The 18,845-nt window shown below is 53.5% G+C and overlaps 1 protein-coding gene and 1 long non-coding RNA gene across 5 annotated transcripts; one reads left to right on the top strand and one right to left on the bottom strand.

Annotated features, from left to right (window-relative positions):
- The first annotated feature begins 1,578 nt into the window (after positions 1-1,578).
- LOC118239341 lies at positions 1,579-5,454 on the top strand. Its single transcript, XR_004771225.1, has 3 exons — positions 1,579-1,726; positions 2,775-2,879; positions 4,595-5,454. It is a non-coding gene; the product is annotated as an uncharacterized LOC118239341 (long non-coding RNA).
- A 5,090-nt stretch (positions 5,455-10,544) lies between these two features.
- On the bottom strand, positions 10,545-14,234 carry LOC113837383 (guanine nucleotide-binding protein G(I)/G(S)/G(O) subunit gamma-8). Of its 4 annotated transcripts, none has more exons than XM_035449423.1 (3): positions 13,667-14,234; positions 10,972-11,176; positions 10,545-10,747 (listed from the first exon to the last, which is right to left on the bottom strand). In XM_035449423.1, exons 2-3 carry the CDS (start codon positions 11,053-11,055, stop codon positions 10,619-10,621), a joined length of 213 nt encoding a protein of 70 aa, XP_035305314.1. In that variant the 5' UTR covers positions 11,056-11,176; positions 13,667-14,234; the 3' UTR covers positions 10,545-10,618. The 4 variants fall into 4 exon arrangements, with proteins under 4 accessions (XP_035305314.1, XP_027287136.1, XP_027287134.1 ...); XM_027431335.2 differs by lacking the exon at positions 13,667-14,234 and adding an exon at positions 12,122-13,536 and having other exon boundaries at positions 10,972-11,057; XM_027431333.2 differs by lacking the exon at positions 13,667-14,234 and adding an exon at positions 12,122-13,534.
- Between the last annotated feature and the right edge of the window lie 4,611 nt (positions 14,235-18,845).

The raw sequence follows: 18,845 nt of genomic DNA, 5'->3' as shown, positions 1-18,845 counted from the left end.
ACCCAACCCTTGCCTCTGCCTCTCCCTTCCCACGCAGTCCCCAGCACAGTCACCTGCTGTGACCACCCCACACTCAGCCTGTGCTGTTTTTCACACCTTCCAGCATATCTATCTCTCTCTCTCTCTCTCTCTCTCTCTCTCTCTCTCTCTCTGTGTCTCTCTCTCTCTCTCTCTCTGTCTCTCTCTCTCTCTCTCTCTCTCTCTCTCTCTCTGTGTGTGTGTGTGTGTTTGTATCTAAGTGCCTGTTCATGTCTAACGGCAGTCCAGCTTGATTGTGCCGAGCCTGAGCTGTCTGTGAGTGGCCCGTGAGAGCTATTCTGGGCTTCAGGCCCTGGGGTTAGAGCCCGGCCCTGGGATTGAGAAATGATCAGGAAATTCCTCCATGATGCAGTGTTTTCCAGACATCACAGAGAGCCCTGGTCCCCGGACGCAATTCACTCCTTCCAGGAGTTGAGGAAGGAGGCAACCTGGGTCCCCAGCTTAGGATCCCCGAGTCCTGGGTGGGGACACACAGTCCGTGCATGCTCTCCAGTTTACACGACACCCATTTGGTGACCCACCATTAAAGGCTGACCTCTTGCTTCTCAACATAGCACTTCCAGGCCCCAGGCCAAGGGCTGATGACACTGACCTCCAACAATAACACTTTGACGATGGATGGCCATCCCAGGCTCCAGCCATGCTTCTACACACAAGGCTGCCGCTCACCCTCCCTCAGTATTACCCCTGATTCCATTCCTCTCAGGCCAGTGTGTCAGCCCAGCTGGCAGAAGGGTGGTCATGTGACCTTCTCACTGACTCCACAATTCCCGTTATCTAACTGCTGAGGAGGGCCAAAGGGACCATGGAGACCCCACCTCCCGTCACCCTTTGTGGCTTTTTTTTTTTTTTTTGAGACGGTATTTCTCTATGTAGCCTTGATTGTTCTGGAACTCTATTTGTAGACCAGGCTGGTCTCGAACTCACAGATTTCTGCTTGCCTCTCCGTCCTGAGGACTGGGATTAAAGGTGATCAACCACCACCACCTGGCCCTTTGTGGCTTTTTTTTTTTATCTGTTCTTGTGGTTGTTCTGCTCTGTTTTTGCGACCTGCTCATGTGGCCTAGGGCGGCCTCTAATTTTCTACGTGACCAAAAATGACCTTAAACTTTTTTTAAAAAAAACGATGCATGTATGTGTCTATGTATGTATGCATATGTTGATGTGTGGGTTCACCCATGCCACCGTGCTCAAGGAGAAGTCAGAGGACAGCTTGCAGGACTCAGTTTTCTCTCTCTCCACTTTGTGGGTCCTGGGACCAAACTCACGTCTTCTGCTTGGCAGCCAGCACAGCTTTGTTTCATTTTGTCTTGTTTTGTTCTTGCTCATTTGTGTGAGGCAAGTTCTCTCTATGTAGCCCAGGCTGGCCTCAAACTCTCAGAAATTCTCTTGTCTCGGTCCCCAGCATGATAGCATTAAAATTCTGTGCCCCGCCCATGAAGTGTTTTTCTTTTTTTTTCTTTTTTTTTTTTTCCGAGATAGGGTTTCTCTGTGTAGCTTTGGAGGCTGTCCTGGAACTAGCTCTTGTAGACCAGGTTGGCCTCAAACTCTTAGAGATCTGCCTGCCTCTGCCTCCCGAGTGCTGGGATTAAAGGCGTGTGCCACCAACGCCCGGATGACACCCTTGTTTTCCAGGGAGACAAGTTTTAGTGAAGAGGTTCATGATGGTCCCCGGCAAGGGCAGAAGGTAGGTTTACTCCAGTTTCCTCCTCCAGGCGTGTGGCTGAGTGTGGCCAGCCTCCCACCCACCCCAGGCCTGCCTTGTAGCAGGGAAAAGGCCTGTTGAGAAATGTCTCATGTACAGGGGCAGGAGTGTTCCCCGGGGCTGGACTTCAGGCAGCTGCAGCTTTGCCATCTGTGTTCCTGCCCCCATGACCACATCTTCCTATCACGCATGGCCAGCTGCCACCCAGCTGGCATCCCTAGTTTCCGACAGGATGGATCCCCAGTTCCAGCCACTCTGGGGATCCCCAAAGGACCACCCAGCTCTGCTCTGGGGGGATGAAGAACCTGAGTGGGGGCAGGCAGGCCTGAGGCCATGTGGTCCCTGTCATAGCCTCTGGTTCCCAGGAAGACCAGAGGGAACTCAGGAAGTCATATCATATTAATGAAGGATGATGCCTGGCAGGCTTGGCGTCCTGTCTTGGCATCAGGAGAGTTTCTAGGAGGAGGTGGGACCTCCATTTCCCGGAGCTCTCTCCTGATGGTTTCCTGTCCCCATCACCACTACTTACTTTCGGGAAGTCCCCTGGCCACTGTGCACAGGGACCTCGGACAAGCCCCTGCACCCTCCCAGGCGGGTCTTACTAGGAGCCATGCCCCCGAGGATCCTAGGCACTGCTCTCGGTGCCTCTGCCCTGCTCCTGGATCAGAAATGGATCTCTCAGGGTGTGGTGTTATGCACAGGTAGGAACAGGGATCAGAAAAGTCCAAGGTCGTCCTTAGCAACAACACAGAGATTCCCAAGACAGCCTGGGCTACACAAGACTCTGTCCCAAAAGGTCGGAGAACAAAAAGAAGCAGGTTGGGGTTGGCAGTAACGGGCAGCTCTCTCCTGATGAGGGGACAGAGGGACCCTGGGATCTATGCCAAGGTTACCCATGGCTCCATGTAGCTCACTGCCTAGGGCCAGATGTCTTCATGTGAGGGGTGGGCCATCTGCACCCTCACATGGTTCCTAAGAAGGGAGCTGCCTTGGGAGGGTGACTCAGCAGATTGCTTTCAACCCACCACAGGCAGAAGGACTCAACCTCCCCCAGGGACCCCAAGGCTCTTCGGAAGAGGAAGGACAGGCCAGACACCACAGAGGATGGGGACTGACTCAGAGGCGGTTCCCAGAGGTGAGGGAAATGGGGATCAGAGAGAGGAGGATGGGAGCTGGGAACCTGGAATGAGAGACTGCAAGTTAAAGGGTGTGCGTGTGTCTGTCTGTCTGTCTGTCTGCCTGTGGGGTGTGTGTGTGTCTGTCTGTCTGTCTGTCTGTCTGCCTGTGGTGTGTGTGTGTGTGTGTGTCTGTCTGTCTGTCTGCCTGTGGTGTGTCTGTGTGTGTGTGTGTCTGTCTGTCTGTCTGTCTGCCTGTGGTGTGTGTGTGTGTGCGCGCGCGCGCGCGTGTGCGCGTGCGTGAACAGCTTCTATGGGTGTCTCCTCTAGCTCCTCATTGGCCAGGTCCTTAGCTGCCTGCTTCCTGTGAGGTGGGTGTCGAGCAAGCACATAGGACTCACAGGTGGGGGTGTGCATAGATAATGCCAGATGGGTGTACATAGGTATGGCCAGGTATACAGAGATATAATTTGCCACCCAAAGATAGGTGGGTTCATTTTATGTGTACGACTATTTGCTCTCATGTATGTCTGTGCACCTCGTGCCTGCCCAGTGCCCAATGAGGTCAGAAGCAAATGTTGGATCCCCTGGAAGTAGGAGTGATGGACAGTTGAGAGTCACTATGTGGGTGCTGGGACTCAAACCCAGGTCCTCTGCAAGAACAACGAATGCTCTTATCCGGTGAGCTCTCTTTCCAGCTCCATGGATATATGCTTGCTTCTGTGCATGGATAGGCAAGTGTTTCTGAAATGTGTGAGGATGTGTGTACTGCCGGTTCACAGGCATGTCTGCCGACGTGTGTCAACATGTCATAGCTCACAGTATCTTCTGTTGTTGTTTGTTGTTTTTCGTTTATTTGGTTTGATTTTTCGAGACAGCGTTTCTCTGTGTGGCTTGGAGGCTGTCCTGGAACTCACTCTGTAGAGCAGGCTGGTCTCGAACTCACAGATATCCGCCTGCCTCTGCCTCCCGAGTGCTGGGATTAGAGGCGTGCGCCACCACCGCCTGGCAATTTTTATATCTTATTTATTGAGTTTATGTATGTTCTTGCTCGTGTACCAAGGCATGCTGAAGTCACAGGACAGATGTGGGTTGGTTCTTTCATTCCACCATGTGAGTGAGTCCTTGGAACTGAACTCAGGTCCTCAGGCTTGGCCGCAGGTGCCTTTCCAAAGTGAGCCATCTCACCAGTCCTGACACTCACCACTCACTGGGTGATCTTAGGAAAAGGCTTCCCCTGATCAACAAATGTCCCAGCCGTGGGGAATTGTGTAAAATAAGACTCTTTATCCTGCCTGCTTCTCAGATAGCTGCTGGAGCTATTATTCACTTCGACAAACCTAACAATCACTGTGTACCAAGGCCAGAGGGACACAGAGGGCACAGAAGACCCCACACAATGAGGCTATGTACTGCCGTGTGGTGTGTAGGGCCTGGGTAGGCAGGTCCCTTTGGCTGAGTTATTGGTTCCTACTGTAGAGCCCATTTGCCCTGAGCCCCCCCTGCCCCGGTCCTGACTCCTTGGTCCCTTTCTTCCTGGTGCAGGCCCTGGGAGCATGTTTGTGCTCAGCTCAACGTATGCATTCCATATATGCCCCACCAGCTGCTCATGCTTGCTGTTAGGCCTGTCTTGTTGGACTCTGCCCTTGCCCTGCTTCAAGAAGCTGCTATACTGGGCCAGGCTGTCCTGCGTGGCTCAGCCTGGCTTTGGGCCTCTCTTTTCCCTCACTCCCAGGTCTCCTGAGCCAGCCCAGCCAGCTCCGCATGGGGAGAACGAAGAACTAATGAGACCCGGGCAATGAGAGCCCTAGGACGGTCGACTGGGAGGAAGCAGGCACTTCCTCAGGCGTGTACCCCCACACACCTCTTGACCTGCATCTGACCCCAGCTAGATCTTGGTCCCCAAAGCTGACCTCACACAGCTGAGGATGGCAGGAAAGAGCAGGGGTGACCAGAGACAGTGCCGTTAAGAGATGTAAAGCTAATGAGATTAATTAATCCAGTGCTTCTGGTGTCTGGTGACTTTAGGACCAGCCTTGTCTCCCTGCCCCCACTTCAGGTTCCTGGCTCCTCCCAGTTTCTGCCACCCCTCCCTCCCCAAGTCTCCTGGCTTCCCTCCTGCCGTCCGGGCCCCAGAGCTTTCTCAACAGTCGCCGAGCCAAGTCCAGCTACGTGTAGGGGGAAGGTTCAGACCACACACATTCCAGTCGGGAAGGGCCCTATAGCCCAATAGTCTAGAGCAGGGGTTCTCAACAGTTCATGTTGTGGTCACCCCCCAACCATGAAATTACTTTTGTTTCTACTGCATAACTGTAATGTTGCTGCTGTTACGAATCATAATGTAAATATCGGTATTTTCCAGTGGCCCCCCAAAGGTTTGAGACCCACAAGTTAAGACCCACTGGTCTAGGCTTCCTTCCTCGAAGGGCTGCAAGACTGACTCAGGGACGGACGTGAGGGCCTGGTGGAGTCTACTCTAACCCCAGCCTTTGTGAGGCTGAGGAGGCAGAAGGTGTGAGTGCTCTGAGTTCAAGGCCAACTGGGGCTACACCGTGAGAAACTGTTAAAAAAAAATAGCTGAGCAGCAATGGCGCACCCCTTTATTCCCAGCACTCGGGAGGCAGAGGCAGGTGGATCTCTGAGTTCGAAGCCTGCCTGGTCTACAAAGGGAATTCCAGGACAGCCAGAGAAACCCTGTCTTAGAAAACCAAAAGAAAAAGAAAAGGCAAGTATAACGGGGTTTACCTGTAATCACGGCACCAGAGAAGCCCAGCAAGCAAGAGGAGTACTGGGGGCTGGGGGCCCCAAAACAACAAGCTGGATCCTTCCTTAGGCGGAAAATCCTTGCTCCCCCATCTGTAACCCCAGAACTCAGGAGGCAGAAGCAAAAGGATCCACAGGAGTTGTCTTGTCAGCTTGGACTACAGAGAGAGCTCAGACCAGCCAGGGCCACACTGTAAAGTAAGACCTTGTCAAAAGAAGGAAGGAAGGAAAGAAGGGAGGGGGGGGCTAGTGACATGGCTCTGCAAGAAAGAAAGAAAGGATGAAATAGAAAAAGAAAGGAAGGAAGGAGGGAAGAAAGCAGGAAATAGGAGGGCTAGTGAGATCGTGTTCTGCAGGGAAAGACGCCTGCCACCAAGCCTAATTAATAACTTGAGTTTCAATCCCCAGGACCCACGTGGTGGAAGGAGAGAACTACCTCTCACAAATTGTCTTCTGATATATACAACACACACACACACACACACACACACACACACACACACACACACACACACACACACACACACACACACACACACACACACACACACACACACACACACACACACACACACACACACACACACACACACACACACACACACACACACACACACACACACACACACACACACACACACACACGGATCACAAATTAAATTGTAAAAAAGAAAAAAACTGAAAGAAATATAAATTTGGGGCTCAATGGTCCTGGGAGCCCAGATTCCTTCAGGTTCTAAGCTATGAAGGGCTGAGTTTGTGGCCACCCAGAAGCCTTGCAGTCTGGGCCCTGCCAGGTATCCTTCCCCACCCCCAGCTCAGCCTTGGCTCGCTCTCTCTGTCCCCCCTTTTCCCTTGTGGCTCCCACAGACATGATGCAAGCAGGCTGGAGCGGGCTGAGAGGTGGGAGCAGGAGCAGAGATGTAATTACAGCCTCGTCCGCCTCCTTTCTACAGGAAGCTCAGAGTGGGGGCCCAGGGGACCCTAATCCGATGCAAATGTAGAGAGAGCACTTACCAGGCTCACACAAGACCTCCTGGGGAGGAAAGCCCAGTGAGCCACTTCAGGAGACTGAGAGTCCAGTCTCCACCAGCCAAGATGACAGACTCTGAGATGGGGGCCGGGTCTGAGGGAGTCTGAGGAGGGAATGGTGAATTTTGAATTCAGTGACCACATGGCCAACTAAGTAAGTAAAGTCTGCTTTTTCCCTGGTTGTGTGTGTGTGTGTGTGTGTGCGCACGCACATACACACATGCCTGCAAGGTTGTGTATATGCATGTTCATGTGTGCGTAGGTGCATGTTTGCTCGTGTGTGCGCATGCATGCAAAAGTGTGCAAGCATGTCCCTGTATGCGCAGCAAATATCTGAGTGCAGGTGCACCTGTACACATGGATGTGTGCATATGGAGGCCACAGGACGACCTCAGATATTGTTCTTCAAGAACCATTTCCCTTTTTTGTTTGTTTTGAGACAGGGTTTCTCTGTGTAGCCCTGACTGTCCTGGAACTCACTGTGTAGACCAGGCTGGCCTCGAACTCACAGAGATCCGCCTGCCTCTGCCTCCCAAGTGCTGGGATTAAAGAGATGTGCCACCACTGCTTAGTCCCTTCCTTAATAGTTTTGATGGAGCCGGGCGTTGGTGGCATTGCACGCCTTTAATCCCAGCACTGGGGAGGCAGAGGCAGGCGGATCTCTGCGAGTTCGAGGCCAGCCTGGTCTCCAGAGCGAGTGCCAGGATAGGCTCCAAAGCTACACAGAGAAACCCTGTCTCGAAAAACCAAAAAAAAAAAAAAAAAAAAAAAAAAGGAATAGTTTCGATGGAAACATTTCCTTTTTCATTCCACTATCAGTCCTTAAGCAGCCTGCAAGGGGAGTGGCAATTCAGTAGCAACCCCGATTCTGTAGCCTGCTGTTCTATAACTATTCCTCCAGCCAAAGCCATCCTCCTCCTGAGAGGGAGAGAGGCTCCTAAGAAACAGGAAACTTCCAAGCACAGGAAGCTCAGAAAATCACTGAATCCACAAGGCCCCCTCTACAGCGATACAAGCTGCAAACAGTTGCTAGAGGGGAGAAGACCCCCCCCCCTTCAGTGGAGCCGCCTGCACATCGGATGGGAGCTCTAGGGACGCAGCTTTCCTGAGTCATCAACCCGTACCAGGGTGGGTTTGAGTCACTAATGTTCCTGTAAATGACCTCGAGAAACTCATTGGTTCCCCGGGCTAGATTCAGGTGGAATAATTTCTTTTTGTCTGTCACTAATAAAACAGATGTTTTTTCACCCGTGCCTCCCAAGGAAGAGTCACACAGCAGGGACACAATGGGGCATGGTAGGAACCTTGTCCAGCTTGAAAGCCCAGAAGCCTTATACAATCCCAGGGAAGGCCGGGCGTGTTGACACACACCACTAATCCTAATATTCAGAGGGCTGAGGCAAGAGGATAATGAGTCTGAAGCTAGTTTGGGCTGCAAAGCAAAACTCCATGTGAAAAAGGAGGAGGAGCCGGGGAGGGGGAAAGAGCCCAGCGTTGGTGGCACACGCCTTTAATCCCAGCACTCCGGGAGACAGAGGCAGGCGGATCTCTGTGAGTTCCAGGCCAGCCAGGACTACAACAGAGAAACCCGTCCTGGGGGGAAAAATTATCCTCAGAGAAGCCGGAAATAAGGACTTTGATGAGAAATCATTTGTGTCCCAACCAAATCAAGAACATATTTAAGCATCATCAAGGCCAAAAATAGCCTCCAAACCGCAAGTGCAGGCCCCATACACACCGCTCCCAAACGGGCATCGGCAAACGGAGCAGGGGTCCTCTGTCCTCACAGTTCAGAAAGAAATAGCCGAGTCGGGGCCCACAGGACCCCAAATTAAGATAACAGCAGGAGAGGGACAGAGGGGGGCTCGTGTATGATTTACTGTCTTCATTTGTTCTTCCTGTCATTAAACTACATGACTTTCTCATCCAGGTTCCCCAAATTCTATCAAGTCTGTATCCCAGCCCAGATGATCCCCTCCTCCTAGCTCTCTCAAGTCTCTCACCTCAGCTCTGCCCAATGGAGGAGACCAGCATCTAGATTCCCCAGAACCAAGGCTCTCTCTGCCTATAGTCACATCCCCAGCTTTGCCTGTGACAGGACCGATCACAGAGCAGGGATCCAGGGATGGTTTGGAAGAGTGAATGAGTCGGTGAGTAGATGGATTAAGAACAAGGTCAGCCGGGCAATGGTGGCGCACGCCTTTACTCCCAGCACTCGGGAGGCAGAGGCAGGCGAATCTCTGTGAGTTCGAGGCCAGCCTGGTCTCCAGAGCGAGTGCCAGGATAGACTCCAAAGCTACACAGAGAAACCCTGTCTCAAAAAACCAAAGAAAAAAGAACAAGGTCGGTGCTTAAAGACAGGAGTAAATTAGAGGAGACAGGCCTGCAACCCCAGCTACTCAGTGAAACCCCGTCTCTAAATAAGAAGTTAAGAGGAGAGCCAGATGTGGTGGCCCACACCTTTAATCCCAGCACTCAGGAGGCAGAGGCACACAGATCTCTGAGTTTGAGAGTGAGTTCTGAGACCTCCAGGGCTACACTGAGAAACCCCGTCTCAAAACAAAACAAAAAATTTAAAAAGAAAGAGTATGAGAACTGGTGAAATTGCTTAACAGGAAGCATTTACCTAAAATCTCCCAGTGAAGGGTTGGGCGTGGCTCAGTGGTAAATTACTTGTTTGCCCTGGGTTCGAATCCCCAGTACTTAAAAGTGTGTGGTGGGGGTGCTGGGCATATTAGTGCACTCCTTTAATCACAGCACTCAGGAGGCAAAGGCAGGAGGATCTCTGTAAGTTTGAGGTCTGCCTGGTCTACAGAGAGAGAGTTCCAGGCCAGCCAGGGTTATGAAGTGATATCCAAAAAAAAAAAAAAAAAAGTGTGTGGGTGTGGGTGTTTCTGGAGAGTTTGCTCAGTGCTTAAGAGCAAATACTGCTCTTCCAGAGGATCAGAGTTCGATTCCCAGCACCCACATAGAACAGTTCACAATCTCTCTAACTATAGCTCCAGGGGATCTGACACCCTCTCCTCTGGTCTCCTTGGACACCGCCCTCACGTGCACACACAGACATTAAAATAAAATAAATCTTGTTTTAAAAAGAAAGCCAGGCCAGGCGGTGGTGGCACACACCTTTAATCCCAGCACTCAGGAGGCAGAGGCAGGCGGATCTCTGTGAGTTCAAGGCCAGCCTGGTCTACAAGAGCGAGTTCCAGGACAGTCTTCAAAGCCACAGAGAAACCCTGTCTCGAAAAACAAAACAAAAACCCCAACAACAACAAAAAAAGCAAGCCAGCTGTGGGCTGGAGAGATGGCACTGACTGCTCTTCCAGAGGTCCTGAATTCCCAGTAACCACAAGGTGGCTCACAACCATCTATAATGAGATCTGGTCCCTTCTGGTGTGCAAGCAGAACACTGTCTGTATACATAATAAATAAAAATAAATAACTTTTTAAAAAAGTAAGCCAGTGGCAGGGGCAACAAGACGTGAAACCTGGAAGGATTCTTCAGGGGATGAGCAGAGACCCCCCCTAAGTCCCCGCCAGGAGGGAGTGCAGGAGATGAGGCAGCTGAGCTACAGGGAGCCTGAAGTTCGTGCCTCAGTCTTGACTGCTCAGCTGTGTAACTGAGAAAGGGGCCTCCCTTGACTCAGTCCCTGGAGCTGTGAAATGGTTATCTTGCACCAGGTAGCCAGCTATTCCCAAGCTGATGGGGAAACGAAAAAAAAGGAGCAGGGCTAAGTACTCATTTCTTGCGGGGGTCACAGTGCTTCGCCATCCACACAGCTCACACTCGGCAACACACGCTCAGAAAGAAAGAGAAGGGACGGACGCAGGCTCCCTCAAAGGTGTCCCCCTCCCCCCACACTCTGCTCGTGCCTCGGTTTCCCCTAAAGTGCAGGCACCACCAAGTCACCAAGTTTATTGGATTCATACTTCGGCGGGGGAGAATAAAGTTTGTCTTGAGGGCTCAGAGCAGGGTGCAAAAGAGTCGCTTGTCGCGGAAGGGATTCTCGGCGGCGGGGACAGGAGTCACCAGCGGGTCGTCCTTAGCGTGCGTCTCGCAGAAAGCCAGGAGCTCGGCTGCCGCTTGCGACACCTGCAGGCGAGGTGTGGAACTGCAGCGGACCCTCCCTAACGGGCTTGGTAACCTTGGGCGAGCGCCCAGGGTCCTGACCACGCCTTGACCGACCACGCCCCCAAGCTGAGCCCCACCCTCCCACTCCGCCTCCGTTCCAGGCTCCTCCCTCAGCAGAGCCTGGCGTAGAGCCCCCACCCCACCCCACCCCACCCCCAAACGCTGTCCCCGCGGGGTCTGCGTACCTTTATACGATCGATGTTCACTTCCAGCTTCAGCTGCTCCACAGTCTTGCGGGCCTCAGCGATCTTGGCCATGTTGTTGGACATGGCTGCCACGGGGAAGGAGTTAAATCCCTGGCAGGAGTGGGGACTGGGGGGCTGGAACCCGTCTGGATCCCCCGGGGAGTAGTGATGCGACCCAGTAACAGGAGAAGAGGGGTCCCAGAGGCTGGTAGAGGAAAGAGTGGCGACTCGGGAGGAGGGCAGGAGGATGGAGGGGTGCCCCCGGGATGGGGGTACCCACCAAGAGGTCCGCTGGGGGAAGCGTACAGGCGCCAGGGAAGGAAGGAGGGAGACACAGAAGGGAGGCTGAGAGGCAGGTGAAGGCAGGGCCGGAAGGACCGGGCCACAGGTGCGCGACCAGAATCTACTGATCCAGGTGCCCTCACCCCCTGGGGACAGAGCTTGAGCCAGGAAGGGGGGGGGCTCCCCAGGCCAATTAGCAGCGACTCCAGGGAGAGCTGAGAATTAAGATCTCGGCGGGAGGGGCGCAGAGGGGGCCTCATTAGGGCCTCGGCAGCAGCTGCCCCCTCTGCCACCCTCAGGGACCCACTCCCGCCCCAGCCTTGGCTACCTCAAAGGCTCTCTTGCTCATTAGCAGGCAGGGGAGAGGGCTGGGGCAAGCCAACCCAGCCAGCCCTGCAGAGGGGCTTGGAGGATAGAGGCGGGGGGGGGGGAGGACAAGAGGAAAAACCAATGGGGAGGGGTAACAATGTGACAGAAGGGGAGACAGGCATGGAGAAGGAAAATAGACTGAGGATGGAGACAGATTTGGGGGGAGAGATGATGGACGAAGACGACGCTAGGGAGAGGGAGGGAAAGGGGGGGTATAGGGAAAGAAAGAGGCACGGAGGGAACGGGAGCGGAGGAGATAGGGAGACAGGAGGGGTGGGGGGGGACCCAGACAAGCAGTGTTAGAAAAGAAACGGAGCAAGGGAAGAGGAGAGAGAGGGTGAGGGATAAATAGACGAACAGAAGGACAGAGGGAATGATGGGGACCCATGGAACTATAGTCATTTATTCCTTCATTCACCCATTCACTCATTCAACCCCGGACAGACCGACGGTGGTGGCCACCAACCAGCCACTGGGACCCCGGAAAGGAGCCTCCTACCTGTTGCAGCTCAGGGCTGGGATGACTGGCGGGTGACAGGCTGAGAGAGGCAGCGTCTGGTCCCCTTCCCAGCCCCACCCCCTCCCCTGGGGTGCAGCTCCTCAGGACCGCCTCCTCCTAGGCACCACCTGTCTCCACGCCCAGGTTTGTCTCTGTGGGTCCTCTCCTTGCCTATGTATCTTCTTCTTCTTCTTCTTCTTCTTCTTCTTCTTCTTCTTCTTCTTCTTCTTCTTCTTCTCTTCTCTCTCTCTCTCTCTCTCTCTCTCTCTCTCTCTCTCTCTCTGTGTGTGTGTGTGTGTGTGTGTGTGTGTGTTTCATCCATGTCTTTCTCTCTCTAGAGTCCCTCTTTCACACTGGCAGGAAAGGATAGCCCCTCTAGGTAAGTATATTTATGCACACAGGCCTCTCCCGTGTGTCCCATGCACCCTCACGCCGCTCGCACAAGCAAACCGACAGTCACCTCAGCATCACCCCATCGCAGAGACGCTCTCAGCAGCACACAGACTCAAGTCACTCACACAGGGGTGCTGAGTACCTTGCTGGGCCGCAGAGGACCTTGCTGGGCTACAGTGCTCAGCACAATAATACTCGGCGCCAAAGGTCTCAACACACCGCCCAGCCCACCGCGGTGGCTCGTGGCGTCTCACAGCACAGCCTGCCATGGCCAGCAGCACTGGCTGGCACCACTGCAGTCAGGTGCCCTCTCTTAGGGTGTCAAATGTGCGTATTGTCATCCTTACAAGCGCAGTTTCGGCTTCTCTTCAAGCTCTCATTCACACCTTTCTCCAAATCTCACGTGGTGGCATACAATACCGGTTCAGCCTCTCCGCCCAGCGCTCCATTGCTTAGTGTGAGGCGGGACCACACGGTTTCCTTTCCAGGGGTGCCTGTGTGTGGCCACATTTACTCCTGGTGAGTTTCCGGACACACATGGCACACATGGTCGTGTGTCCCCCAGCCACAGGGTCACATGTAATCCCTGTCAGACCCACACACTGTCTTTTGGTGTCATACACTGTTGACACACAATGGTGTGGTGTTGCGCGCGCGCGCGCGCACACACACACACACTGGCCTGGACATAGTCTTTGCTGGGCCTCAAATGCTTGCCATGCTCACACTGTCTCTTCCTCGCTCAGCGTTCTCCCAGTCTTACCGTTGAGTCCCCAAACAAATAATTGCATGCTTTCGCACAGGCAGCCACAGACGCAGGGCAGCCTCAGTGCCACATGTGACCAACCAGCTCCTCACGCGTGACCCACCAGTGTTGTGGCAGACACACTGTTACATGCTCACACGGTTGTCCACACCGGATCCCCCTGTGTGCCTCCCTTTTGCATCGCTGGCTCATGCCATCACTTGGGTGGACTCACTCTGCTCTCGTAACACACACGAGCTCTCCCCCGACCCCCGACCCCCCCCCGCCCCCGCTTACATACATCATGGGCAGCCTCCAGTTAGTTTCTCTCCCAGGCCCAAGGCCACACACGCTCACTCAGTCCCGCTCAATCCCTCCTTGTCGTTCCCAATCCCACTGTGTCACACCGTCACACGTCGTCCCCCTGGTGCCCCACACCGCCTCCGAGGCGTGCCCTCACGCTGGCGTGGGTCGCACCACCTCTGGATGCCGCGTGGGACAGACGCCAACCACAGCAGGCACCACGGCATCACTTTCTTGGTCTCTCGTTCGCCCTCGCGGCCCCCCACTGCTGGCCACACGGGGGCGCGCTCGAGCCAAAGTCACTGGAGGAGCGAGCGCAGAAGCCGCCAAGACGACGAGGCATCGCCGGCCACCAGCCTTGCAGAAGATAGAAACCAGAGATCGGGGGGTGTGGGGGTGTGGGGGGTGGCGAGAAGGATGAGAGGAGAAATGGGGTTCCTAGGAAGGTGAAAAAAAAAAAAAGGAAGGGATCAGAGGGAGAGGACAGGGAACTTCAGAGAGAGAGGGGTGAGAGGGGCGGAGAGAGACAAGCGGGACAGCGGGACAGAAGCCGGCAGGTCCAGGGAGAGGTCACAGGAGACAGACACACGGACTGAGACTTGAAGACAGAGCCGGGTCTCTGCCAAGTGAGATTCAGAGCGCGCCTTTCCCGCCCGACCACGCGGCGGGGCGCGGGGGGCGGGGCAGCGGAGGGGGCGTGGTGTGGGTGTGGCCGGGGCGGGTGTGGGGCGGGGCCTGTAAGGGAGAGAGGGCGGGGCTTGGCGCTCCTTCCCATCCTGGCTCGCACCGATGGCTACTGCATCCCTGGGAAGGAGGTGGAGTCCGGAGAGGCGTCTCAGTCGCACGCTGACAGCTCAAGCCCGGGTCGGTTCTCACCGCCCGCACCGGGAAGCCAGACGCCTGCTCGGGGAAAGCTTCTGACAGCTCCGCCCCGCAGTACCGGGGAACGGATCTGAAGTCTCGCACGTGCTGACCCAGAGCTCTGCATCCACGACCCCTCTTTTGACTTTGTGGTTCTGAGACGGTCTCCTTTAGTTCGCCCTGGACTGGTCCTGAACTCATTCTGTGGCCCAGGCTTTCAACTTGGCGACCCTCCTGCCTCGGCCATCCCTAGGGAGCTGGGATGGAGGGGGCCTGAGCCATGCTGATAACTTTTTTGGAACTGAGATATTTTTTTTTTTTTTTTTGGACCCTGGCTCCCTGCCCCCTCCCTCGTGGGCTCGTAGGGCCAGGTTGGAAGGAGAACGCGGTCCACATCTGGAAAGCATCAGGCGCGCCGCCGGACGTGCCAGGGCGCCGGGCCGGGGCTGCGGGAGGGGGAGGGGAGCCAAGGAGCTTCCCCCCCTACCCCCTTCCCCCACCCACCCCCGCCACCAGCCGAGCGGTGTCTGCCGGCGCCGAGGAGGGGCCTGGGCTTGCGCCGAGCCCGGCGCCTCCCGCAGCTGGTTTTCATCCCCAGATCTGGCCTAGGGTGCCCCTGAGGAGGAAACTCAGCTTGCTTAATGCTGGAAAGACAGGGTGATGACCCTGTCTCCCGACCAAAGGCTAGAGGGAGGAACAGGGAGGACAGACGGACACAAATGGATAACCTCCAGACCCCTCCTAATCTACAGACCTCAGCAGCCTCTCTATTAAATATATTTAAATGATATATACTTACATTAAATAAGTAAATATATATATTTGCATTTTATTCATTGTGTGTGCCTGTGCCCCCGCCTTGCTATGGAAGTCAGAGGACACCTTGTGAACCCCTCATCGTGTGGGTCCCAGGGTGGAACTCAGGTCCTCAGGCTGATGGCAAAGGCCTTCAACGGGCTGAGCCATCTCCAAGTCCTTAAGTATTAAGCATCTTAAACTCGTCCAGAATCCAGTTCCTTCCCACAAACTCCCTCCAGCTCCACTGTCTTCTTGGCTTCCACGTCTGGCCTTTTGCCTCCGACCCTGTCAGCCTGTAGAGAAGTCACAAGGCCTTTGTCTTAAAACAAGTCTCAGAGTACCCGTAATCCCAGCACTTAGGAAGGTGAGCCTGGAAGACTGGAAATTCCAGGATAGCCTGGACTACTTAGTGAGTTCCATCCTAGCTGGTGTTAGACTGTGAGACTCTGTCTAGAAAAGGTGTTGGGAGAGGGGTGTGTGTGTGTGTGTGTGTGTGTGTGTGTGTGTGTGTGTGTGTGTTAACTAATAGAACGCTTCCTAGCATGCAGGAAACCACGGGTGCCGCAAACCTGGGAATACCTGCAATAGCAGCATTCAGCATGGAGCTAGCCTTAGCTACATAGCAATTTTTTCGTTTTCATTTTCTTTTTCTTTTTCTTTTTTCTTTTGTTTTTGTTTTTGTTTTTCGAGACAGGGTTTCTCTGTGGCTTTGGAGGCTGTCCTGGCACTCACTCTGGAGACCAGGCTGGCCTCGAACTCACAGAGATCCGCCTGCCTCTGCCTCCCGAGTGCTGGGACTAAAGGCGTGCGCCACCACTGCCGGGCTAATTTCTTTTCTTTTTTTAAAGATTTACTTATTATATATACAGTGTTCTGCCAGCATGTATACCAACATGACAGATCTCATTACGGATGGCTGTGAGCCACCATGTGGTTGCTGGGAATTGAACTCAGGACCTCTGGAAGAGCAGCCGGTTCTCTTAACCTCTGAGCCATCTCTCCAGCCCCTCTTGTCATTTTCTTAAAGATTTATTTTATATGTATGTTTGCTTTTTTGTATGTATGTATGTGTACCGTGCAGGTACCCACGAACAGTTGTGAGCCACCATGTGGATGCTGGGAACTGTACCCAGGTTCTCTGAAAGAACAGAAAGTGCTCTTAACTGCTGAGCCATTTCTCTGCCCCCAAAGATCATTATTAATAGTTTTAGTTTTAGTTTTAAGTATAAGTGCTTTTCTTTAATGTATGCCTGTGCACATGTGTGTGTGTGTGTGTCTGGTGCCCACGGAGGTCAGAAGATGGTGTCAGATCCCCTGGAACTGGAGTTGTAGACAACTGTGAGTCACCATGTGTGTGCCAGAAACTGAACCGGGGTCCCCTGTAAGAACAAGAGCTCTTAACCACTGAGCCATATAGCTCCCACAGCAAGCTTAAGAGGTCCAGAACAAGAAGTGTCAGGGGGCTGGTGAAGTGGCTAGCCTGGAACTCACTATGCAGACCAGGCTGACCACAAACTCAGAGGTCCTCCTGTCTCTCCCTCCCATGCACTGGAATGGGCACTCACACTTAGCCTGAACTGTATGCTTCATATGGGTGGATTTTATAGTGTACAAGTTACATTTCGCCGGGCGTTGGTGGCATTGCACACCTTTAATCCCAGCACTCGGGAGGCAGAGGCTGGCAGATCTCTGTGAGTTCGAGGCCAGCCTGGTCTCCAGAGCGAGTGCCAGGATAGGCTCCAAAGCTACACAGAGAAACCCTGTCTCAAAACAAAACAAAACAAACAAACAAAAAAAAACCAAAACAAAACAAAACAAAAAACAAGTTACATTTCAGCGAGGTTTTTTTTGTTTGTTTGTTTGTTTATGTTTTGTTTTGTTTTTTCGAGACAGGGTTTCTCTGTGTGGCTTTGGAGGTTGTCCTGGAACTCCCTCTGGAGACCAGGCCTGCCTCTGCCTCCCGAGTGCTGGGATTAAAGCTGTGTGCCACCAACGCCCGGCTCATCGAGGCTTTTAACTCCTCCCATGAAACAAAACAAAACAAAATCTGACTGGCAAACTTCCATACTTACAGCTCTGTCTATGGCTTCAGGGTCCCACCCAAAGCCCAACATGGCTAGTGTCTCTTTTTACTCTCCATTCCTTTGCTTCTGATGTCCTGGCCTTAGTGCTGTCTGTTTAATCTGCGAGGTGCAGTCTTGCCTCAGGGCCTCCGCACAGGCTCTTCCTGTCTAACCTTATCCAGAGCCTGACTCCCCTAGACAGCTGTTCAAATATTACTGACCCTTCTTTTGAGGGGATGGGATACGGAGACAGGATCTCCTTATGTACCTCAGGGTGGCCAGCTCACCACATAGTCCAGCCTTGTCAAAACAATTCTTCTGCCTCTGTCTTCTGAGTGCTGGGATAGAGGCACACGCCACCATGCCTGTTTCTTATCAACTCTTAAGTCACCCCCACTCCTGCCCAAAGATCACTTCCTGTGACCAAGGAAGAGATGAGTACAGCAGACGTGTTGAGGAAGGCTGGATCAAGAACATGGCCATTAGGCAGGTGTGGAATGGGCACACAGCTGTAATGCCTCAGAAGCTGAGGCAGGAGAATTGCCTGTTTGAGGCCACCCTGTCTTCAGAGTGTGTGAGACCCCCATTCAAACACACATACAAGAGAGAGGGGGGGAGACGTGCTTAGTGGTATATGCCTACAGTCCCAGATCCGACCACCCCAGAGGAGGAGGCACGAGAATCAAGGATTTCAAGGCCATCCTCGGGACATAGAAAGTTCAGTGGACACTCAGGAGGCAGAGGCAGGAGGATCTGAGTTCGAGGCCAGCCTGGTCTACAGAGGGAGTTCCAGGACAGCCAGGGCTACACAGAGAAACCCTGTCTTGAAAAACAAAAAACGACACCAAAAAGCAGCTCAGTGGGGCTGGGAGTGGTATAACTATTTCTATTTATCTGGGCCATCACTAAGGACCTGTGAATCCCTGGCCAAGTCACTTCCCCCTTCTGACCTCCGCTGCCTCTTGGGTGGAACAAATATTCCCCAGGGCCTGACAAGCAACAGCCCTGGGAAAATAACAGCATTCCCAGTGCCGAGGAGCAAACTCATGGCCGGTGTCTATCTCCGAGCCCCACCTCCAGCTCCTACACATCCACCCAGCCATCTGCTTGCCTATGAGTTACCTATCTATGAGTTTCACGTAGCCCAGGCTAGCTTCAAACTCACTAGGAAACTGAGGATGACCAGATCTTCTTGCCTCCACCTCCTAAGTGCTGGGGTTACAGATGTAACCAGGCCATGCCTGGTTTCTGGGTGTTCAGCTGGAGCCTAGGGCCCCACCCACTGAGCCCAACCCCCAGTCTATCATTTCCTATTACTTGTCTCCTCTGTCCCTGCTACAGTGGGGCAGGGACTCATGTTTTGTTCACCGCTGTGTCCTCTAGAGCATGGCAGACCTGCAATCTTGTCTCTCAGTGCTATAAGGGACTGAGAGACCCACCCAGACAGATACACATATCCCGTTCTCCCCACTGTGGAAGCAGGTGGAGATTGGCTCTGAACCCTGATTGTCCTAAGGCCTTGTGACCAGGGCTAGTAATGGCCTTTCCAGGTATCTATTTA

Source organism: Cricetulus griseus, chromosome 9 (genome assembly GCF_003668045.3).
Source record: "Cricetulus griseus strain 17A/GY chromosome 9, alternate assembly CriGri-PICRH-1.0, whole genome shotgun sequence".
NCBI classification, from domain to species: domain Eukaryota; kingdom Metazoa; phylum Chordata; class Mammalia; order Rodentia; family Cricetidae; genus Cricetulus; species Cricetulus griseus.
Note: the sequence above shows the minus strand (reverse complement) of the source record. Positions and strands in the feature narration are given on the sequence as shown.